This window comes from Mycteria americana, chromosome 4 (assembly GCF_035582795.1).
Source record: "Mycteria americana isolate JAX WOST 10 ecotype Jacksonville Zoo and Gardens chromosome 4, USCA_MyAme_1.0, whole genome shotgun sequence".
NCBI lineage: Eukaryota > Metazoa > Chordata > Aves > Ciconiiformes > Ciconiidae > Mycteria > Mycteria americana.
The window spans coordinates 59,830,429-59,855,984 of NC_134368.1; the positions used below are offsets into that span (position 1 = coordinate 59,830,429).

A 25,556-nucleotide genomic window follows, 5' to 3' on the forward strand; every position below is an offset into this window, starting at 1 on the left:
CCAGGAATCTCTCATTTCGTTGCAAGCCATGCATTAACTTTCTCATCAAAAACTCCTACAAAATTGCCTTTATCAAGCCAATGAGGATCTCAAAGCATACCCTGGAAGCATAGAACAGACTCAGAAGCAAGGTCCTGATAAAACCTGGAGAATGAAGAATGGCAGCACCATGATTAACGTTCAGACTACACCTCCATCAGCCAGAAAAGCTACAGCATGCCTAGGCTAGGCTCTCAGTATTGAGACTTCAGTTCATGAGCATAAAGGTAATCAGAAGTTATTCCAATTTATATTTTAAATCACCTGCCAAGTGTGGTGCCTTCAGTACAGAGAAATATGCAGCATGCACATGTAAAGCAATAAGCCAATGCTAATAGCAAGCTGCCAAGCAGAACTGGCAGGAATCTTACATGTATTTTGCTGTTCTTGCTACAGAGAAGAAAATGTTGGCATTTTTTCATACTTTTTAGTTTCTTTGAATTTCAAGAAACAAAAGGACATGTGACCTAAAGCTATGAATTTCATGAAGTGGCTCTAGTGTCCATATTAGCCTAAACGAGACGATGGAAATCATCAATAACGGAACAAGATGGAATACGAGGGACAGTTTCAAAGATTCCAGAATAAACCAGAAATGCTAGGTACAGTCTCCAAAACTTTTCCTTGGACCAACATCACTCTAGATTACAAGACTCCTAGCCGGGAGCCCTACATGCAGTCTGAATACTCTAATAGCTCCTTTGCAATTATAAGATGGGTTGGTTATGTCTAGAAGTAAGCAATTTGGAGAAAGAAAAATTGTTCAGAGTTTGGCTATTCAGAGAGTGGCTGAACTACAAAAAAAGTGCCGCATATGGTAACAATAAGGGAGTACAAAGAGTTCTGTGCAAGAAAAATTATAGTCACAGCTTTTCAAAAGCGTATTTCACAGCTGAAAAATAATTGCCGAGATACTTTTTATTTTTATAGTTTATGCAGGAAATCTGACAGGCAGTTTCTTGCGGTGCAGATGCATTTTTGAGTATCTGAGCACTATGCTTACTCTTTCTGCTGAAATATATATGTAAAAATCCATGAGAAAGAACTGGGCAGATCTAAGTTGGAATGAACTCTTCTAAAAGACTGTAGGCAGACATCCTTCTATTTATCATGGCCAACATTGCACACATCGCAAGTATATAGGAAAAAAGAGCCAAATATGACTGTGAACCCCAAACTGCAAAGCAGCTTTGTTGTCTTCATATATCAGGCTAGCAAGAAGATTATTTCCAGACAGACACTGTGTTTCCTCTTTGTAGCCTATGCATCTCATCAGCATCTGCAACATTTGTATGGTCATATCTGTATGACAAATTACTGCAAAGGGAAACTACTGTTGACCCCAGAAAGAGTAAGAGCCACATAGTAATTCCGCATTCAAGTTATAGTAAAGAATGGAGTCATGTGGACTCTGTTTTCTTTTGGCTCATTTTAATTGTTTACCGCTGACTAACATTGTTTACTGTAGACTGAAACTCCGAGTATGAAATACCCAAGTCATACTCAGACATTTCTTCAGAAGGAAAAATGAAAAGAAAACTGTAAAATGAACCTGCCTAATCCTGGCAAATCATGTATGGTACATCGAATTGAGAAACAGCACATTGTAACTGCCTGCTCTTAAAAAATGAACTGTATTAAAATTGTGATCTTAAAGTGCTTACCCCCATATGCTTCCCCCATCCATAAAAACAGTCTTGTGAAGGGTTGCAGAACTATGTGTTTCCATAAAAATACTTATTATGCTACTGAATTCCAGCATAGCTTAACAAGTACTTGAACATGGGGAATATACACACAGACCAGAGAGAAATCTCCTACATTGTACCTAAAAGTTCTTGTTTCTCCTGAAGAAATTGAAACTCCTGTATCCATAAATAGAAAGCACATGGCTAATTCATCAATGCCAACATCACTGTCTGAATATATTTGATGTGGTTGGTGCCATGTTGATGAGAAAACAATAAACGGTGAAAAATGTCACTTCTCAAAAGTTAGCTGGCTAGCATTCAGTGGGAGATAGATTGTTGTAACAGCTGTGGCCTGATGACTTTGATGAATTAGATTTTTGTTCTCCTGGAATAATTCTGAAGAATCTGTCTCCTCACACCACCATGGAAGTGAATCCATTTGCTCACTGAAGTCCTACTAAAGAACAATCTTTCTTGTTATCTGTATTTTGACGGCTTTACAGAATATGAAGAAAATCCCTTTCACTTCTTTCAGTCAATCTCTTTTTTTGTTTCTACAAATCTTCTCTTTTCAGGGGGAATGAGGTCCATTAAGGAAAAAGAAAAATACAGTCTTTTCGTAAATAACACAGTATCATAGAGAACTAACCTTCAGAGGCCAATTTTTGACCTTCCCTCAGTGGAACCATCAGCTTTGGAAGATTAACAAAACTCAACAGCAGGTATGTAAATCGATTTTTGCTCCATTAGGATAGAAGAATCTGACCATCGTACTCCTTTTATTGGTCTATAGAGGTGCATATTTTGAATAGGGCTCCCAGGGAATTAAGAAAAAGATACGGCTGCCATGGAGATACTTCACTTTTGACTTACAACAAAGGAGATGAATCAGATTGGATACATCTCCATAAAAAAGGAGAAGAGAAAAGTTACAAAGGGTTTAAAAGAGAACAAAACTAAAAGCCAAGGTACTGAAATGTTTATAAACAAACATGTAGATAAAAACCCCAATCTCTTTCGACTGTCATGTGGTCAAAGAAAGCTTTGTTTGAACAATTCCAGGATAACTAAAATGTTAATGTTCATACCTAGTCCTAGTCCATAAATGCACTATTTCCATCTGGGATACAACATATGAAAACAAACTTGTGCAGATGCACTGCATTAAAACTTAAACTCCAAAGCAGGTGCTTTCAGCTATGCGCTGCCATATGTGCTCAAATACTGGAATATAAAATTCTGCACATGCAAGCCCATTCAGATACTTCTGCCATGTTCCTACCAGATTTAAAAGGCACAAATATACATGCAGCTAGTTTAAAGACACTACTGTTGTCTTAAACACACCATAACCTAAATAATTCATTAAAAGTTGATGGTACTGCATACAAATCTGTCCCCTCCAAAATGACTTGGAACCCATAAATTCTCAAAAAGCATAAATCATTATGGAAAAACTATATGAAGCACACTTAAAAAGATTATTTCATTCCAGGAAATAAAGCAGCATTCAGGGATGCACTACAACCTTTTTCATTCTTTCTTCCTGAAATGTTTCCCCATACTATTTTTAATGATGCACCACCTGTTCTATTTCCCAAATTTTACATGAAAAGAGGGGTGTAGAATCAAAGAATCATAGAATCGTTGAGGTTGGAAAAGTTACCTTTAAGATCATCGAGTCCAACCATTAACCTAGCACTGCCAAGTCCACCACTAAACCATGTCCCTAAATGCCACATCTACACGTCTTTTAAATACCTCCAGGGATGGTGACTCAACCACTTCCCTGGGCAGCCTGTTCCAATGCTTGATAACCCTTTTGGTGATGAAATTTTTCCTAATATCCAATCTAAACCTCCCTTGGCACAACTTGAGGCCGTTTCCTCTCGTCCTGTCGCTTGTGACTTGGGAAAAGAGACCAACACCCACCTCGCCACAATCTCCTTTCAGGTAGTTGTAGAGAGCAAAGAGATCTCCCCTCAGCTTCCTTTTCTCCAGACTAAGCACCTCCAGTAGCATGTAGCAATGTAGTAGGATGCAGCAATAAAAGAATTTGTATTTTAAGAAAGGATTATTTCTAGTCCTTGAAGAAAAATTTTCACATAAATCTTGCCATGATTAGTACTAAAACTTGGTTTCCAGAAGGAACATCTATTTCTGTGACTATGAAAACAAAATCATTAAGCCTGTAATAATAAAGATTATAAATTACATAAAGTGCTCAGACAGGCATACAGCATCTTTATTTGCAAGTCTGTGCTTTTACTAGTTATATTATTTCAAACGGGGAGCTGAATGCTACCTCATTTACTGCCTTAATGTCCTGTCCCACTGACCTCAGACCTAATGGCCTTTCAAGCAAAACACTAGACACTTCAATTTAAACCCAAAGTGTAAGATCTGGAAGTTCATGACAAGGTTGAAAGTAGCAGGTTGACCCATTCACAAGTGTGGAGGATGAGGAAGAGGAGCAAGAGGGGAAGTTTCATATTCTTTGTTGTAAGCCCAGGTATAACTCATGCCTGGAAGCTGACAATGAATAGTATCCAGATAGGAGATAATGTTTGAGATAGGATAACCTTTCTATTGGTGCCAGCATTCTTACACAAAATTATTGGGAAAACTTAAGAACTTTCTGCTTTTCAGTATTTCACTCAAGAGCAAACATCAAAGGGGTTAAAGAGGGCAGAAATGCTGAGCCTTACGTTAAAAAAAAAAAACAAACCACAACTGTTGTCAGAAGTAAGCAAATGCTTGAAAGAGTGTAGATGCAACACCATATTGGCTGCCAAAAGATTTGAGAGACCTCAAAACCATATTGCTGGGCAAGGAAATGGAGCAAAAGACAGAGGAGGAAGTAAAGAAGCTTTAAGGAGACCAGGAAGGCTGGACATTCTTTGAGGAAGAAGTCCTAAAGGCACAAGAGCGGGCTGTCCCCAGGTGCTGAAAGGCGAGCCAGCGGGGAAGAAGACTGGCCTGGCTGAATAGAGAGCTCTGGCTCGAACTCAGGAAAAAAAGGAGAGTCTGTGACCTCTGGAAGAAGGGGCGGGCAACTCAGGAGGACTACAAAGGTGTAGCGAGGCTGTGCAGGGAGAAAATTAGAAAGGCCAAAGCTGAGCTAGAGCTCAGTCTGGCTGCTGCTGTAAAAGACAACAAAAAAATACTTCTTCAAATACATTAGCAGCAAAAGGAGAGCTAAGGAGAATGTCCAGCCCCTAGTAGATGGGGGAGGGAACACAGTGGCTAAGGATGAGGAAAAGGCTGAGGTACTTAATGCCTTCTTTGCCTCAGTCTTTAATATCAGGGCCAATTGTTCTCTGGGTACCCAGCCCCCTGAGCTGGAAGACAGGGACGGGGACCAGAATGGAGCCCCCATAATCCAGGGGGAAATGGTGAGTGACCTGCTGCACCACTTCGACACACACAAGTCTATGGGGCCTGATGAGATCCACCCGAGAGTACTGAAGGAACTGGCAGATGTGCTCACCAAGCCCCTTTCCATCATTTACCAGCAGTCCTGGCTAACTGGGGAGGTCCCTGCTGACTGGAGATTAGCTAATGTGACACCCATCTTCAAGAAGGGCCAGAAGCAGGACCCGGGGAACTACAGGCCTGTCAGCCTGACCTCGGTACCAGGGAAGCTGATGGAGCAGATCATCCTGAGTGCCATCACACGGCATGTAGAGGATAACCAAGGGATCAAGCCCAGCCAGCATGGGTTCAGGAAAGGCAGGTCCTGCTTGACCAACCTGATCTCCTTCTACGACAAGGTGACCCACCTAGTGGATGAGGGAAAGGCTGTGGATGTTGTCTATCTAGACTTCAGTAAAGCCTTTGACACCGTTTCCCACAGCATTCTCCTGGAGAAACTGGCTGCTCATGGCTTGGATGGGTGGACTCTTCGCTGGGTAAAGAACTGGCTGGATGGCCGGGCCCAAAGAGTGGTGGTGAATGGAGTTTAGTCCAGTTGGCGGCCAGTCACAAGCGGTGTTCCCCAGGGCTCTGTGTTGGGGCCAGTTCTGTTCAATATCTTTATCAGTGATCTGGACAAAGGGATGGAGTGCACCCTCAGTAAGTTTGCAGACGACACCAAGTTGGGCAGGAGTGTTGGTCTGCTTGAGGGTGGGAAGGCTCTGCAGAGGGACCTGGACAGGCTGGATCGATGGGCCGGGGCCAATTGTATGAGGCTCAACAAGGCCAAGTGCAAGGTCCTGCACTTGGGTCACAACAACCCCATGCAACGCTACAGGCTTGGGGAAGAGTGGCTGGAAAGCTGCCTGGCAGAAAAGGACCTGGGGGTGTTGGTTGACAGCCGCCTGAATATGAGCCAGCAGTGTGCCCAGGTGGCCAAGAAAGCCAATGGCATCCTGGCTTGTATCAAAAATAGCGTGGCCAGCAGGACTAGGGAAGTGATCGTGCCCCTGTACTCGGCACTGGTGAGGCCACACCTCGAATACTGTATTCGGTTTTGGGCCCCTCACTACAAGAGAGACATTGAGGTGCTGGAGCGTGTCCAGAGAAGGGCAACGAAGCTGGGGAAGGGTCTGGAGCACAAGTCTGATGAGGAGCAGCTGAGGGAACTGGGACTGTTTAGCCTGGAGAAAAGGAGGCTGAGGGGAGACCTTATTGCTATCTACAGCTACCTGAAAGGAGGTTGTAGAGAGGTGGGGGTCGGTCTCTTCTCCCAGGTAACAAGTGATAGGACAAGAGGAAATGGCCTCAAGTTGCGCCAGGGGAGGTTTAGACTGGATATTAGGAAATTTTACTTCACTGAAAGGGTTATCAAGCATTGGAACAGGCTGCCCAGGGAAGTGGTTGAGTCACCCTCCCTGGAGGTATTTAAAAGACATTTGGATGAGGTGCTTAGGGACATGGTTTAGTGGTGGTCTTGGTAGTGTTAGGGTTATGGTTGGACTCAATGACCTTAAAGGTCTTTTCCAACCTATACGATTCTGTGATTCTGTGATTCTGTGAAACTCAGTCAAGAATGAGTCAATACAATAAAGCAGCCATGAAGGGGAAAGCCTGGAGCCATATGTTCACCAGCTCGATGGAGTGTCTAAAGGGAATTTTGGTTTGCTCGTAACTGGCTCGACAGAGGCTACTGAGAGGATGCTGGAAGAATCTTGTCATTTTAATTCAGAGCCTCAGCAGCGATGCTGCTTCAAACTACTTCTGCAGTTCCTTCTTATTTTGTAGGTGAAAGGATATACAGGCCCAACTTCCAAACAACTTCTCCTGACAATTCTTTTTCTTTTATGGCAAATTCTATTTATGTATTTTTGAAATGTATGTGAAAAGAATCAGAATTTTTTTTGTGGTTTTCGGGTGGGGGTAGTGGGTTTTTTGTTGGGTTTTTTTGGTTTTTTTTTTTACATTGGGGAACAAAAGCTTATCTCTACAAAATCTTCCTATTGAGTTGGTGCCCGTTTTCACCCTCAAGCTATTTAGGAAAAGCTGCTAAGTTTCTCCATACTCATACATCTGCTTTTTGAAGATTGCCTATCTAGAAACAAATTCAGAGATTTTTCTACTTTGATTCTGAAATCCCCTTTTAACTCCAAGTAGAGCCAGTGTCTCATTGCACAGTCAGAAAGAAGTCTTTCCATCTTCCTTGGCAACTGCTGCACAAACAGAAACAAGCAAACTCAACCAACAAAACATTTAACCAAGGAAACAAAAGTTCCCGAAATCAGATCGACCTACGGTATAGAACGCGGGCTACCCCCTCAGCCAAGAAAACCTGCAAATCCCAGTATTTCACACCTGTGCCTTTCTGAGCCATATTCCAGCAAATCATACATGCCTCTAAACCTGTTTTCTAATTTCAGTCAAATTATGCAAGTTAAATTGAAGTTCACCAGAGCTGAATAGGTGAATCCAAAGACAGAATATAGTTCAGTGAGACAGCTTTTAAAATCCTAAAGCATATACCAATCTCATTAGTCCATTTAATCTCAAAATATCTAGACTATTCTTTTAAGTTTTGTGGATCCACACACGAATACATCCAAATAAAATATTTTCATTACTTTCTTCTGACATAATTCATTTTCAAGCTTATAAAAAGATTTTTGCAGAAGCTGGTGACAGCATGAAGAACAAAAATGTGTTTCTTTGCATTCCATCTAGGGAGAAACAATTTGTATGTGATGGCAATACCAGATTACACTTTACATACCCTAAGGGCAGAGACCTAAAAGGAGAGATCTCCTATCATATGCAGAGTAGATTAAAAAAAATCAGGATAATTGATCCACATAGCTGGAAGTAGAAACATGGAGGTCATTTTCTCTTCAGAGACTGGCTAATCAGTCAGACTACCTGACCAAAAACCACAGGCCTCACTAAGGAGGAGTATTCCTACTAAAAAAAGGAACCTACACTTGCACTTTCACAATGACTAGGAATGCAAATACTAGGTTATGCATGACAAAAGTACTGAACTGCTGTATGTTATTCTTGGTGCTTTTGGAGCACTTTCTTTCAACTTTCACTCTCACCTTTGGAAAACTGTACCGTTGTTAACATCACCCTCTGAAAGTAACTGCAAGTGGCAAACTAAGATTATTCCAACTGCTGGAGGCCAAAAACCCAGTATACGTGTCTAATACTACTGAACTAAAATACGAATTTGAATGTAAGCCTTAAACTCCAGTATAGTGATACTACTTCTGTTTCACAGAAATCTGTGTACTGAGAAATAAAGAACTTCCTTAGCACCCACAATTTGTCTCCTAATTTTTTCTCCGCATAGGTCCCAATTCCACTTTGCCCTCTCGTAGTAAGTGGTACTTATTTTGGGGATTGCGTCTCTGAGTAAGTGCTGTTCAGCATGAACAAAAGTAGAAGACTCTACCCTTACCTTTGTTAATCTTAGTTACAATTGATCTGGTAAAATGAGGAACCTTTACAGAAAGAACAGTGTGCTAAGTAAGCTGACACTTGCTAAAAATTCCAGCCTTCCAAGCAGGAGCAACCAGCAGCTTATTTTGGTAAGAAAATCATGTAGCAGCAAGAAACTGATTTCTATATTAAAAACTTAATATTCTTTTCAACTGATGAGTGCCCATGTGCATGATTGTTTTTCATCATGCTCCTTTTGCAAGGCAAAGCTGCAAACGGTTAAATTCCTCTCATTTATACTGGGAATATCTACCATGAATGTGTTTAAAATAATCCAAAAAGAATTCTTAACTCAATGGTCCTCTGTTAGATTATCAGTACTATGCAGATCTCAATATTAGCAAAAATAATAAATGTTAACTGCTTTACCTTAAGCCAAAGCTGGGGGTGGGACGGGGACGGGGGGACGGATTTTGTAAGGGTGATTTATGATCGGTATCCTACACCGTGACAGAAAAAAACTTCAAACTGACATTCCACACTGCTTGTATAAATCTTTCCTACCAGATAAGTATGTTTGCTTTCAGAAAGTGCTTTAACTAACCTTGATTTTGATATGCGCACATTTAGCTGAGAAAACGAAAACAAGGGCAGTCCAAACACCACCCTACTACTTTCCTTGCGATGTAAGAGGCAAGATGCACACTAAATGTGCCCATCCCAAAGATCCCCAGGAATGGGGAAAAAGTACTTTAAGGCTTTGTTCTACCAGCTAGCTTCTGGCATTAAAAAAGAAAACCAAAAACATAGAGCTGAGAACCTTATTAGTTTGACAAACGCTAGCCAAATCATTTCTGGTGTAATTACCCGATGATGCTAAGTGGTGCGGGGCCCGCTACAGGCATATGAAAGAACTTTTTGATTCCCAGTAGGGAAAAAGTTCCTCATTCAGCTTTATAAGAAGAACCAGTTCAGGTGCCTGCCTGCTCCAGATGTTCCCCTCCTCATATCGCCTCTCTCATAAATGGGAACGGAACGCTGACTGCAGGGGGAAGCAGGCCTCCAAACAGCCTTTGAGAAAACACTTCCACCCTGCACTTTCTGGAAATCACAGAACCCAACCACCTAGTCTAGTGATTTAGGAAAAAGTTTCGTCAATGAAACTTTACACCCCTTGACCTCAGCTAGGATTAACAATGCACTTAAACTCCCACATAAGAATATTCATCTGGGAGCTGTATGGGTAGTAAAGTTTTACATATCTTGCAGCTATATCATAAGTCCGAATGAAAAATCCAGCGTGAAAGAAAAAGACGCATCTTGTTTGCAACCCTCCTTCAAAATGAAGGGATCAATGACTTAAGAATTCTTATAGGACAGTTTGGGATTTCCCTTCCCATTTGTGACAAATATAAATGGTAATTAAATACAGGATTTCTACTGTAAGTGATTTAACATTTTCTTTGAATCTCAAAACTTCTTGTGAGAAAGTGACAGTTCAGGCAAATTGTGAGAGGCATTTTTAACTACCACTGGTTACTCACTCTACCTCCACATGCAATTGTCAAACGCAAATTGAGAAATGAGACCTAGAATTACAATTCCTATCTGTGTGTATATTGGGAAAACATTTGGAACACAACATTTTTCTCCAAAGTAGTTTGTTTCATAAATAAAGCTGTATCTGTTACACTGGAGGGTTCCATCATGCATTGTGAGGAAATGACTGGGAAATTTCAAGTGGCATGCCCAAAGAAGCAAGTATGGATGATCTTAGGTACAGTTCAAGCATTAATTATGTCTGCCAAAGCATAAATGTGAAAATCATAACTATAGCTTTCTGCGTGCCACCTGCTTAGCTGCCAAGCCGAACTCAGAGGAGTAGCCTAGAGAGACCAGAAATTTATGTATACTGTCAAATAAACGACAACCAGCTTAATTCCTTTCTCTACCTATACGCCTTTTATCATAAAAAAGGAGAGGGTAATTTTTAAAGCTGCAGAGGAAAATACTGAAAACACACATTTAATTGTTAAATTACACCTATCCTATCTATCTACCATCAGCTATAATCCTGTATTTATCTGATAGATATACGGGGCTGTATCATTTTGAACTGATGTCAGCTGTGAGCCTAATCTACACTGATTCACAGTAGCCCACGGTATCCTACCATACCCTAGCATTATGTCCTTAGTTCTCATCACACACTGACAGCTACAAAATGCCATGCAGAGATATGGATTTTGCAATACAGGAGTTCTCCGTCTATGCATTTGAGATGGAAATTGCTAGTTTAAAGAAGGGTCTTGGAGCATCCAGCATATGGTAACAATTGTATGTATTAGTAATGATACATTGAGGTTATCTATTATAATTTTGGTTTATTATTCTACTAATTTTTTACATCCTTATTTGTAATGCTATGTAGAAAATGGACTAAAATAATTTAGAAAGTTTAATGAGTTTAAAGCAGAACACACCATGTAGGAGGCATTTATTGCAGTACAAGTAATTTCCTTAAGTGACCATGTGAAGTTTCTACTTTAGCTTATCTATGGCAATTACTTTTTATAATTGCAAGTGAGGAAAAGGGTGGAAATATCTTCTGATATTGCTGGCGTTTGCAGATGAAGCAGTTGTTACTTCACTATCACAGTCACAGACAGGGAATATCTTGGGGCACTCTGAGCATTCTCCAGGGAGCTGCAGGAATAAACACTGCCTTCTCTTATGCACTCAGCATTACATAAATGTAACAAATGAAAACATTCAGCCCATGGTTCATTCAAAATGAAAACTGGCTTATAAGAAGCTAATAAACATGTTCTGATGCGTAGCTTCAAATATCATCTGTGACACAAAAATTAATAGCAACTGTAAGCTTAAGAGGCCTCAAACTTTTCTGTTCAAGTCAACTTTTATGATTATCTTCAATCACTGTAAAAAAAATTAGCATACAAAGAAATTAAACTGATGAATTATATTACGTATTAGTTAGAGATCCGAAGGTCATAAAAAACATTGCCATATTAATGTGACTGACATCATTACAAAGGCCACAGTTATTAGCCAGCCAGCCATGTGAATTTAGAGACTGTCCCACAATTTGTAAGAAAAACTAGAAGTTTATTTGCTGAGTATTATTAGTATGTTCTCAGCTGCAGTATTTTTCTAAAAAAATTACCACATTCTTACAGCCTTCCTCTGGATCTCATGGCACAGAAATACTACATAGTTAATCTGCTTAGCAGCAAGTATGTGTTGAGCCTGTTTAAATTGAAGCATGTATTTGGGAACCGCATAACTGTTGTGGATTCTGGTATAGTATTATTGACAAATATCCTATGCACTGTGTTGTGACTGTTAGGAAGACTTTTGAGGTGCCAGTGATGTTTTCTAGGAACAAACAATTCAACACAACTTGCCACTATAGGCCTATTAATCAATACCACCGGATGGCAACAAGTGCAAGCAAGAAAGGTGTAAGTCACTTTTTTACAGAGTGGACTTTCTCTCTTACCTATCTGAATATTAACTGCCAGAATGCAATTTCTGGTACTGAAGTTAAAAATTGCAATTAGGACCATATCTATGGTTTGATATGACAGCAAAATTTGTACTTAAGCAAGTGACCCACCTCTGGTTGACCTTTGTTCAAGGCTCACATCACATAACACAGGTATGACTTGAAAAAGGTCATACTGGTATCCATCACTTAGAGCGATCAATTCCAGCAGCTACAGCTACCATTGAGTGCTGGACTTGACAGATGTATCCATGGAAAAGACTGAAAGCATCCTTTGCCTACAGCTGTAGAAAGCTAGCTGAACTTCATGTGTGAGAGTGGAACTGAATGCCATTTCTCCCCAACTCTTAGTCCTGCAGTTTCTGGCCTGACTATAATAGAGGAGCTCAGCTCTCGTTATAAGCTTCTATGACAGGACTGTAGCACTTGTCTACAGCATACAAAGAAGCCTAGGGACTGGCTGTGACAGATCAGTATTGCACTCCACGTGAGATGAAGTATGTTCTTGGAAGACTCGCTAACAACTGGCTTGTATGCAGCGTTTTGGTGAACCATGGCAAGACTATTTGGAGTTCCAATTTGTTGTGGTGAATGTATTAATGGAAAGTGGTTATGTGAAATAAGAAAAAAAAGGTCTAAGGACTTAATTTATACTCATCCTGAATAGTCACTTGTTTTCTGCTGAATCTAAAGCATTGGCATCAGCTGGCAACTTTTTGGAAAAATGAGCAAGGAGTACATGGTTACAAATAAAGAAACCTGTAAACCCAGTAACCTTTTGAGATGGACAGCTGACCAACTGTATCTCTTCGAAGAAAGCAGAGGATCCACTCCCTGAGAACGAGCAAGAAGTGTGAGGCAGATGGATCAACTGAAAAACTCATGTCTCCCAAGCCAATCACCTCTGCCAGGACTAAAAATAAGGATAAAGTACATAGAACTGAGAAAACACATACTAAGATCACAGTACAAAGAAGCTTTTGAGATTCCAGATGTTTTGAATTTTCTGTGTATTTAAAAATAACAAAAAACCCCAAAAATTAAAACCTGAAATAGTTATCAATGCTTCACTACCAAACCTGAAATTTATAGCAAAAGTTTTGCTGGTATATGTTTAAGATGTTACTTTGGTCAAATGCCAGAAATAAAAGACGGTCTGAGAAGACACCTGTTGAGAAAAATAAATGCTGTAGAGTGGGAAACTTCTGCAGGATCACCAAGCCAAATCCTCAGGGTAAGGTCAGGAACTGACAGAGCCACTCCTTGAGCTTAGACATTTATATTTCACTACAGCTGTGAAAAAGAGGAGACCTGACCAGCTACTGGAAATACCACAGCTGTTGCAGAAGTGCTTAATACTGCCACAGGCTGTGCTTCATCACAGATGAAAAACTCTCAATATTTGGTCATTTCTTCTCATTTGATTATTCCAGTTATGTTCATTTTACAGCAACTGAGCTGCCATAGTATCTGAGGTTGAAAAACTTGCCTTGGGATGTGATTAACTTTACATACTATATTCTTTATTTATACTAAAAAATAACAACAGAATGAAGACTACTAGGTACATCTGAACTGACACAAAAAGCCCAGCCAACACCCGTCCCTTTTTTTGGTAGACTTGCACATCAAATCTGTTTGTAAGTAAGTCTTGCCAAGCAATTCTTTTATTATTTTTTAGCAACACTAACAGTGAAGAAATAAACTGGAAAAGCAGACATCCCACGGGACACCCTAATGAGAAAACTTTATGCATCAATTGTATTTCATTTCTTATGCTAGAAATTGATTTATGTCACTTAGTTTTAAAGAATATATAAAATTCCTCCAAACTCAAACGGGTACTCCCCTAACTCTGTAGATAGCCAGGAATCTCCTATGAAGACTCTCCCAGAAACAAGGTCAGTTCCAAACCTCGGTCATAGCCAAATTACTGAAATGTCATACCCACAACTTGTACTTCCAATCATTGGCAGCTCCTGTAAGATATCGGTCCTGATGTCTCACGCACAGATGAGAAACATTCTCCGAGACTTGTGCTCTCCGATGATGTGCACAGAATTGGAGGCAGAGACAAGAGAAAGAAAACCTCCAGGGTAACCTTCCCATGCAGGTAAGCCTCCTGCTGCTGACTCACAATGGCATTGCGTTTTCTCATTTTTAAAAAGACAACACATACCTAATATACCTGAGAATATACAGTACCTTTTGTGAAGTTATTGCTGATATTGAAACCTTGCCCCAAGTACCCACGTGAGTATTTCTGTTTGGTTTTGCAACTTCTTTTGCAAAAAAGGAACAGGTGGAAGAAGAGCCAGATTTCATGGTTGCTTAATGCAGGCAAATACAAAGGAACCCTCAAACATAGCCTTGCATGGTTGCTGCACGGAACAAAGAATGAGAGCTCAATGCTTTGCCCTACACAAAGGTACTCTTTCCAAACTGCACAGGAAATTTACCCCATATAATTACACCTGAGTTTCATGTTATGAAAGGAAGGATGGAGGAAGAAAGAAGGGTCTGTGCTACACTGCTACTTACTACACATTTGCCTACACAGCCCCAATCTCTAACTGGAGACTCAGCAGAAAATGAAATAGGAAGCACCATCAAAGTCAAAGCAACACAGCAGGACAATAAAATGCCTTTTTCCAATTTCTCTCAACAGTAGTTTTCACGTTCTTCCAAACCAGGCCTATTTCTTCAAACTCAAACATCTCACAGCCCTTCTCTGTTCTACCTGGAATTCTCTTTGCCTTTAGGAAAACAGGAGCAGAAAGGGGAGTGAGGGAGAATCAGAGCCTTCTAACAGCAGCCTGGAATTCTTTACATATGAGGATAACAGCTTGTCTTATGGTATATTTGGGAACATTTCTACGAGTGCAAAAATCAGAAGTGTGGTGATAAAGACATTTTCTAAGCTAGAAGGAATTATAACAGGCTAAAGAATAATTGAAATGCTCTTCCTGTAGTCCTAAGCTTTGCCAGTTTGTTATCTTCACCATTCGGAGGTAAGTCAGTCTTTCAAGAGCTAGGAAAATTTTTGAGCAAGTAATGATATTTTACAGTTACAGGACAACAATCTCCAATTTAGACACAACCTTTTCTGCAAGAGAGGAATCTGTCTATGTTTCTTGAAGATGAAACAAGGATGTTAGGAGAAATGGGATTTAATACAAGGCATATGGTCACCTGGAGCAGCTATAACCCTCCACAGCTCCTAAATGTCTTGTAAATGCATCAGATGCTCTGCAGACCGATATCATGGAAAGATGTAGGAGAAATTTCCCCAATCCCCTCTTTTATGAAGCAATACTATATAGGCATCTTCATATTCTGACACTTTATTCTGAAGATAGTGCAGCTTTATCACCATATATGCAACAACTTCCAGGATGATTTACTTGGATGTTGAGCTTGATCTGTACCCCAGTTTGGGAGAAGGGGTAAGAAAAATTTTCTCAGTCTGCTTCAGTTTTTCAATGGAAAACAACTTCTCCCTATTCAACCAGCTTATGAGATCCTTTTTCCCCTGCAGAGCACTACACGGTTTGTGTATTTGGCCTCTTCACTGCATTCACAAGCTGCTGGGGGGTTTTTTGTTGTTGGGGTTTTTTTGTTGTTGTTGTTGTTGTTTTTTCCAACTTCTAGCAGTATTTCTGAAGTGACATTGTCATACAAAACCCCTGCAACAAATGCCTGTGTTCTAATTCTCTAACATTTGTGCACTCTTTTGTTCTCTTTTATTTAAGAAGATGTGATAGCCTATTGCAATTTTAAACTGAAGTTGGAAGAGTTACAACTCTGACTTTGGTCACTCTCTGTTATACAAAGCTCTTAATGAGGAAAAAAAGCAGCTGTACCAGTGTATAATTTTTATAGTATTCATGGTGCCTTACATAATAACCAATTAATCGTGGTTTTGTAAACCCCTTAACTGTGTTACTCATTAGCAGTAAGTCCAGCTTATTTTCTTGACTTTTGATACCATATCTTCCCAGGAACTTAGATTTCTCACTGTAATTCCTTTTACTGTTGTTATTATTATTTCTTAAGGTACCTTTAAAGTTAGAATGAACACAGACAATGAAAACTTAAGTCTCTGAGAAAATAACCACTAGCTTTTGTGAGATCACAATGTTATGTTTTGGCCTATTGAGCAGACAGCTTTTTTAGGTTATATATGGCAGATATACCTCACTATCCTCACAGAATATCCTATAAAATCCAATAAAGATTAAAGCAATAAGGTTTCTACAGGAGTTAAATAGGACTCTAGAGGAATAACTTTAAACACTAATAGCCTTTTCATAGAGCTCTACAGGACTGTATAAGTACTTTTAAAGTGCATTGCACTTACTGTTACATATTTCTCATTCAAAGCAGGAGGATATGGTTGTAACTGAACAGGTCAAAACAGCCAGCCAAGTGACGACTTTCGAGAATCAAAGCCAATTCTATTCCCAGTCATTTTCAAGCAAGAAGAAGTGTTCAATCAGTGCTAAGCACTACTGAAGGTGCACGTTTGCCTGTGCACGCACAGATGGCTGCACACATGCACAGAAATGCAATCAAACTAAAGTTTGCCCATAATAATGCCACTATTAGACTCAGCAATTTCAATAACATGACTTCCAAGAACCTTTATTGTCTTCAGATCCCACAACAAATCTCTTCAAGAAAACAGCTGGACCAGGACAAAGGACTGGGCCTTCAGGCTCTAAAGAAAATGATATTTTTAAACTGTCCCCATGGAGCCTTCAAAACATGCATGAGTCCATCACTAATACATTCACTCATTTTCTCAACTTGCACATCAGGCCAAGAAGTTAAATCTATGAGGCTTTTGTGCTTTGCACAACATAAACTTTACCTTGTGCATTAAGGTCATTAACTGGTATGAGGAACACCGAAGATATTTAATTTCCACAGAAGTCATGACCTAAGAGCTTAAGGGCTGGTTTGTTTTCACAGTGGGTCTCTTTTCTTCTAAATCCCAATCTTTGTATATAGAGCTCACAGATGGATGATGACCAAAAAAGGTTTTTTAACAAGCTTTTCACTCCATCTTGTCCTCCACACACTTGTGCACTCACCTATGCAGATTAAGCACTGTAAGTGAAACAGGAATGCCTACTCTGAAACCTGATAGATGGTTACAGTATATCCAAAGCAGGTTTCTTGATACTGATGATGGATCCCTCACCAGCTGACTTTCAACTACTTGTAATAGTACAGACAGGCATTGGATGATGTTTCGTTGGTAAAATTTCTTAGTAAACTCTACAACTACAGAAGATGCCCAGAGAAAAGCATTGAAACGGGCTGCATAAAAAGAAGCATGACCAGCAGGTTGAGGGAGGTGATTCTCCCCCTCTACTCCGCTCTCATGAGACCCCACCTGGAGTACTGCATCCAGCTCTGGGGCTCCCAGCACAAGACAGACATGAACCTGTTAGAGCAGTCCCAGAGGAGGGCCACAAAAATGATCAGAGGGATCTCTCCTATGAAGACAGGCTGAGATGGCTGAGGTTGTTCAGAAGGCCGAGTTCAGAAGGAAAAGATAAGGCTCTGGGGAGATCTTATTGTAGCCTATAAAGGGGGCTTATAAGAAAGGTGGAGAGATTTTTTTTATTTTTTTTTTTTACCAAGGCCTGCAGTGACAGGACAAGAGGCAGTGATTTTAAACTAGAAGAGTGTAGGTTTAGATTGGACATAAGGAAAACATTTTTTTATGATGAGGGTGATGAGACACTGGAGCAGGTTGCCCAGAGAGGCTGTGGATTCCACATCACTGGAATTGTTCAAGGTCAGGTCGGATGGGGCTATGAGCAACCTGATCTAGCTGAAGATGTCCCTGCCCATGGCAGGGGGTTGGATGAGATGATCTACAAAGATCCTTTCCAACACAAACCATTCTGAGATTCTATGGTTCTGTGAAATGGTCCTCTACCTGCAGGTGTTCAAGGTATGCAATTTATATCTACCAACAGAAACATTTTAAAAATTCACTGAAAAATTAGGCATCTTCTATATGAAATCCATAGGCAAATCAGTATGGGACGGCCCTCCATGCTATACTATCAAGTGCTCAAAGATCATTATCATACTTTATCAGTCACTATGGTGTACATATGTGTTGTCTCTGAAATGCATCCACTAACACATTTTGTCACGTGGTTTCTAATACACACGTGACAGTAGACATATACTTCTTTCCTTGAAGGGGACACTGAAGTCAGCTTGCCTGACTACTTGAAAGAAATATATTATTAATAGATTTTAGAAAGATGCATTATTTCATATATTTTTTTTTTCAGGCAATAAACCCTAAAGATATCAATGAAACTGAGAGAAAAACAACTCACATACATTATCAGAAAATTACTCCATGATAGACAACGCAGCCAACTGCTAGGACCTCTGTAATAGCATTTTACTTTGCTCAAAATGCATTGAATGAAGCAGTCAAGAGAAACAGTTAAAAGAAAGGACTTAGAGGTTCATATGGCAACTGTGCAGCTCTCTAACATGGAAAATTGAGATTCAGTATCCTGCTAAAGAATTTTTAAAAATTAGAATAAAAAAATAATTTTGTATGCAAGAATGCAGAAGCTCAACACAAAATATGTACAATGTCAAACAATAAGGGCATTGCATTTATGCATTGTAAACACTCAGGTTCTTTTTAAACACTTCTCAAAGTTGGTTTTTTTGCCTTTTTTTTTTTTAAAGGAAAGTCCTACATTTCATAGGCATCTGAGAAACAGAAAAAAGATCTTTTTGGCAGTAATAAAGCAAAACCAAAATACAGCAACATGATTTTAGAGTAATATAAGCTATCATAAACATATGATGAGTTACCGGATAGCCATTTCGCCCTGGTAGACCCTGGTTGAATGAGATGAAATGGTATGACACACATTAACAACACAGTCATGACATATGACATAACAAACATGCAGAGTACATTACTGGCAAATTACAGTTTGCATATCTATTAATTTTTTATATGTGATGATATTACAAACCAACAAACATGAAATAGGTACTACACAATGAAGAAATGAGGCTTTGGCAATGGAATTTTAACTTAAATAAACATTCTAATTAAAAAGCTACTGGCTACTTTGGGTGCTCACTGAAATTCCTTTTGTTATGAAGACAATTATCCATGTAGACTGAGGGGCAATATGTGGTTAAGAGAAACAAAAAGTTTCAGTGCCTAGGCAGGAAAGTATTAGATACATAGGCTACCACCAGAACATAGGTGCCGAAGAAGAAATTTGAGAATGCTATAACAGATCATAAAAAAAATTGAAAGCCCCAGCCTTTGACTGTTATCACATGTGACGCTCAGTAGTCAGGTACAAAGAAAATAAACGGAGCACTGCAGTAGCCTTTGAAAATACAACGTACACCTAATTCCATGCAGTGCTATGTGGGATATACAAATATTTGCCATTTTAAATGAAAACTATTACCACAGTCTCCCAGGTGAAAACAATAACTGAGTTCACAACAGTTGCCCCTAGCCAGACTGTAAGTGTCTATGAAAATAAAAAACTGAATAAGGAACAGAAATTACATTTTTAAATGCCTTGTAGCAACCTAAACCCTTACTGCCTGTCAGCAAGATGAAGTCTTGTAAGTTTTGAATATGAAACTTGGAATTTTAAGTTAGATACTTCTTCAAATTATTCAGTCTTGGGAGCTATTTCAGGTTTGTGTTCATATTGTCATGATCTAGACTTTTTGTTTGTTTGGTTTTAAATGGACCTATATTAAAACAGTAGGGAGCTGAAGTCAAAGACATTCATAACAAGGCACAGAGTGAACTCTGGCCACATTGTCTTGCTACAGGAAAATCACTTGCATCATGATTTATGGTTGTTCTTTGTGTTTCATGAGAAGACTGCAAAAGAAATTGGGGAAGGCAGTGTTTCTTTCAAATAAACAGCAGCATTATGCATTGGCTTGTTGCTTTTGCAACAAGCCTGGCTTTTCACTGATGGCTTGTTAAGTGAATTTGCCACTGTGAACTGCTGAGCACATGGTCAAAATCTTTCAAAGATAAGTAGTATCACTGCCTAGTATATACAGCTTACAGTAAAATCATTATGTCACAGCAGAAATTCAACGTATTAATTCACTATTCTCACATATGCATGTAGCATAGAATAGACAGATAATCTGGCCTGAAAATATTGTGGAAATACTATATCTACCAAAGAAAAAAAATAGAAGTCTGCAAACACTGTAAAAGAAATACTGTTTTAATGGTCACACTTTTACACCATATGGTTCACATGCATGGCATGACAAATACAAATGTTTGAGATATATGTGTTTAGCCCTGTTTTTCAAGTCAGACTTTTGACCTACCCTGGGAGTATACAACAAAGCAAACAAAAACCAAACAAACCAACCTAACCAAAAACCAAAACAACCATAAAACCCCAGATGAGAGAAACTGTTTTCTTACAAACAGGATTAGCACAAGATTCAATCAATTTACTGAACTGAATCGTGTTATTTAATATTCGTTTTACACAAGCACTTACTGGCTTCAGGAACAATTACAGTGCGACGAGCTGGACAGCCTGTATATCTCCAAAGAACAAGGAGCCTGTGCCCCAAGAGTTTGTGAGAACTGCAGAGGAAGTTACTACCCAGCAAAAGGCAGAGTGACCAAGTCTGCACCTAAGATAGCATACTCGCACATTTTTACACTGCAGTAAAATATCTGTTGTCAACTCATAAGCAAAATGAACATAACGTACTTACGTGGAATTGTGATCCAAACTGCTATCTGGAGTGCTGAATATAAAGCCTTATTGTTTTAGAGACTTTTTTTCTTAAGGAACTTTCTGATTAAATTTTCAGCTCCAAGATACTTAGTGATTGTTTACACTGTATAAATATCAAAATTCCCTCTTGATGATACATGATCATTTTATCACGGTGATAACTTAACGGGATCTAACAGATTTCTCCCTGATTCTGGAAGAACCAACAATGTATCACTGTACTTACAGGAGGTCCTGTGGGGCGGGGGAGAGGGAAAGAGGGTAAAAAAAGAGAAAAAAAGAATATGTAAGCTTATGAAGTTATTAAAGAAAGACACATATGTATGAAGCCAAGCACAAGGCCTCAGGATTGTAAGTGAGCAACACTGTTAATACACTGTACACTTCTTCCCGTTCGAGTTTAGCCATACCTTTTAGCTTTGGTTGTGCTTTGCAACTTACGGCTAATGCCTAAATTCATGTGCTTACCTTACCAATTCTTCACTTACAGTCATGCAATCTTATGCAAGTTGCTTCTCCATCCATTTCCATGCAATTTCATGCCAGTCCAAAAATACCAGCCATGGACTACAATTCATTTTGTCAGACTCCACATAAAGCATATGTAACCACGTGACCAGTTTCAGTCAGCCACACAGTTGGCATTTGATCACAACTCGGCTGCAAAATTGCACAAAGTACCCTTGGCATTTAACCTTGGCATCTCGTCAAGACATACGTGCACCGGCATCTTCCAGCCTTCCAACTTTGCCCATGAGGGAAGGTTTCAGTGGCCACCTGACAGTGCTGAACTTTCTTTTCATCACCTTTCTTTCTCAAGGCACACATATAAAACGCTCCCCATTAAAATGTCACACTTCGTGAAGTGATATTTGCACATTTTTTCAATTATTTAGACTCAAAGACTTTTGTATAGCAGTTCTTGGAAACATTATCAAAGGGCCACAAATCAAATCTACTATTTCAGTCTTATTAAGTTGAGCAGCTGCAGCTCCCAAATCAATGGCATTTCATTAAGCTTTTATGCCTCTCCCTAATTTCTGAATAAAGTGAAGTGCAAAAGGAGTATAAAACAGCAGCAGCTGTACTTTGAGATTGCTTTTAATATTGACAGCCTTTTGGTTTTAACAATGCAATTTTATTGTCCAGTAACTAAGGCAATTTCTTTATCCTGGCAAATATTCTTAAACAGCATTTTAAGGTGCAGGTCTGTTTTTAAATGCTAGATCAATTTCCTTTGTTAATAGTTTAATATGTGTTTATTTGAGATGTAAAATGAATCGGCAAGCATCCTGCAAAGTAATTGCCAGGATCATTTCTAAGGCAACCTTCAACCATAGAATTTCCTTCTGTACCATAGCATTTTTCTCTGAAGTAAATAGTAATCCAACACTGAATGGAAACACCAAGGTGATTTATATTAACCTTTGGCAGGGCTTGGCTTCAGTTTTGTGATGCAGGAAAACATGGAAATAGTTTTTAAGAGCCAGATAAATGATCATTTACAGAGATAAGAAAGGCTACATAAGATTTACAGAGATCAAGTTGATTGGAAGATTTTCCTAACTGGCAGATTAGACAAGACAGCCAAGGAGATTAGAAATGCTCATTTTCTCCTGCATCGCCTCCAGAAAGTTCACCTTTATGAAAGACTCACTCCCACAAGGTAATCAACAGTTCCAGCTCCCGTGAATGTCAGCAGGAAGAGGTGCTTAGCATCTCATAACGTTGTCTCAAATGAAATTTGAAACTCCACACCAACAGTGGGATTCTCTCACCAGCAACCTCCCTGGTACAGGGTAATGAACCAACAAATGTTTTCTTATTTCCATAAGAACTTAATTGCTACTCATTTCTAGTAAACAATTTCTCTCATACAGAGTAGTCTACTTATCGCATTATTTCCCTGAGTACTGACATTCTTAACATAAGGAATTTTATTTCCTTCTTTATTTCCGTATAAAATTGTTCATCTCAAACCAAGGGGGCCTGATGCAACACTGACTTACAGTACTCCAACGACTGACTTACATGGAGTTATTCTAACTTGCGCAAGTGTGAGAAGACAACAAAATGGTTTGGCAATCACCAATGTGTTACCAATGGTACCATGTCAAGCATTATGAAGCGTGCCTACAAATTAATGACACCAAAGTCTAGAAAACTATCTGGAAGGCCACCAGGTATATGCCAAGGGTCACAATTTTTACCAGAGAAGTTTCAGAACTCTCTTTCAGAGCACACAAGCAATAAAACTAAAAATGAAGGCATGCTGGGTACGCAGACATCGAATAACAAGACATCTTATGAAACTGAAAACTTACCAGTCTCTCCTCTTCTGCCCCGCTTACCTCTTTTCCCTGGAGGACCTAAAAAGAAGATGGTGGGTTGTAACTTTTTTTCTTGAAATTATATGTAGAATATTATTTGTGTTTGGATGTAAGGGCATTAAACAGATTACATTACATGGAGTCCAGAGACTTTGGCTGAGCAGGGGTAAAAGATAACCAGAATAAGATTCAGGAAGCTGAAGATAAAATTGACAGCTACATCACCCACGATAGGCTCTCAGAAAAAAGGCTGGGAGAAACTTTAGAGGTCATCCAGTTCATTACTCTTTCTCAAGGAAAAAAACACATCTAAATTATTACAGCAACTTCCACCGGCATTTTTCCCCGGTAGTTTACTGTTCTGACAAGTGGAACATTTTTCTTTATGTCCAACTTGCTGCACTGAAGCCCATCAATTCTTGTGCTTTCCACCATGAACCCCAGAGAATAACTTGTTTGTTTCCTTCCCTCAGAAAAAGTCTTTGTATTCCTCAGAATTGCTACACCATTCCTTCAATCTTCTTAAACCAAACTTATCACAGGGCTTTAAATTTCATTCAGTTATTCCTGTATTAAGCCCAAAGATTAGCATGCATTTATAACAGCAAATCCTCCAGAAAAAGCGTCCAGCCTCCATCTGAAAACATCCAACAGATGAAGAAACCATCACCTGGCTCGCCATCCCCCAAACATTAACAACAGCATGTGTGTTGTTAGACACTAAGGTGCTTTGCTTCCAGTTTATATCTGTTAGCCGTAACACAACGGTTTAGTCCCTGGATGCTTTTTGCTAAGGAATCCTTTACTACCGATTGCCCTTTCTCCACAATAATTTACATACTATAGTCTGTGTCTTCTGCCACCTCTAAAGAAAAAATAAAACCATTTTTGTCCCTCGTTTCTGCACTCCAACCTTCAACATCCCTTCTAAACTGCAGATATCAGTACGACATTCTTCCTCTCTTCTTGGTGACCTTGACATATTGTTCCTGAAAATGCCAGGAAAGTACAGTGGCACTTCTCCTTGTACAGCGAGGAGGAGAGGCAGCAGCTGTGCTGGTGGCACAGAGTACTGAAATGCTGCTGCTCTGAAGAGAGAACCACAGGTGGGACTCTCAAAGCTGCTGAAGAGAGGCAAGCCCACGCGTGGGATTTCCAAAAGCAGCGACGCATGCAAGGAGCACAAGTACCTCTGCTGTGGCTGTATCTCACCGGTGGTAACAGGTCTTAGGTGCACAGGTGGTTTTGTGCAAATAGTTAAGGAACTGTCTGCTACTTTAAACAGCTACAAGATTTTACAAATCATCTGAACTACCATCCCATGGTTTTTTAAATGCACATGAATGTCAAATCTTACTTTGCATTATATATTTGCAGCAATTTGGCTTGAAAGACTAAGATGCTGAAAAGAAACATTAGTGATACAATTTCAATATATATGTGAAATAACATTAGTCTGCCATGGAAATAAAAGAATATTGATTAAAAAAAAAAAAGAAGAAAAAGAAAAAAAAGAGGAACAGCTCTTGCCCTGAAGGTAGGGAGGCTTATTCCTCTCAGAACATATAAATCTCACTAAAATCCTTCTTTCTTTTTCTGTTTTAATAATCAAAGTAGTGGCATAATGCAATGCAAGTTTAAGACAACAATATTGTACAAAGCAAGAATGGCATAGGATATTCATTATCAATAGCATACTTAACAAGACACGAATATTTTTTTATTATATGCTGAAAAATAGCAGAAGTGTCGCTTCAGTGTAGAGAACCTCACAACTTCCTCCTGAAACACTCCAGCCTCTGCAAGACACATCTATGGAAACTTCTTACACAGGTAACAGCATGTTACAACACGTACGTTTCTATACACACATACTTCCCCCCCACCCCCCCCCCCAGCTAACACTGACACTTATTAGAGCCCCTATGCACGCACATACCTCTGCAGTAAGTCCTTGGTGGAGATTTCCTAGGCTATCCCCCAGCTCGCAACACACCTGTGCAGTGATTTGGGCTGATCACAAACATGGATGTGCAGGAGAAACTTATGAGGTTCTTCACCAGGTAACGACCTGTCTTTCAGCATATAACAACAAAATATTCTCATCCTGTTTTGCAGAATATTATTTTATTAAACTTTAACTGTGCTATAGGTGTGCACATGCACGCACACAAACATGTCTACTACCAAGTTTCCTTTTGAGAAAACAACAGGACTTTGAAACTAAAAAACTTCAGCTATAGACCAGCAAAAGGCATTAAAGCCACTAACAGAAAACCCTGAAGGTAACTTTAAGCTATGAATTTTA

General features: G+C 39.5%; 1 protein-coding gene across 1 annotated transcript in view; it reads right to left on the reverse strand.

Annotated features, from left to right (window-relative positions):
• COL25A1 (collagen type XXV alpha 1 chain) overlaps nucleotides 1-25,556 on the reverse strand; it is a 330,679-nt gene that overhangs the window by 136,634 nt on the left and 168,489 nt on the right. Inside the window, exons 3-4 of the mRNA XM_075500712.1 lie at nucleotides 23,243-23,287; nucleotides 21,145-21,152 (exon numbers count right to left, since the gene is read on the reverse strand). Of these exons, the coding sequence (XP_075356827.1) occupies nucleotides 21,145-21,152; nucleotides 23,243-23,287 (53 nt within the window). The remainder of the gene's footprint in view (nucleotides 1-21,144; nucleotides 21,153-23,242; nucleotides 23,288-25,556) is intronic.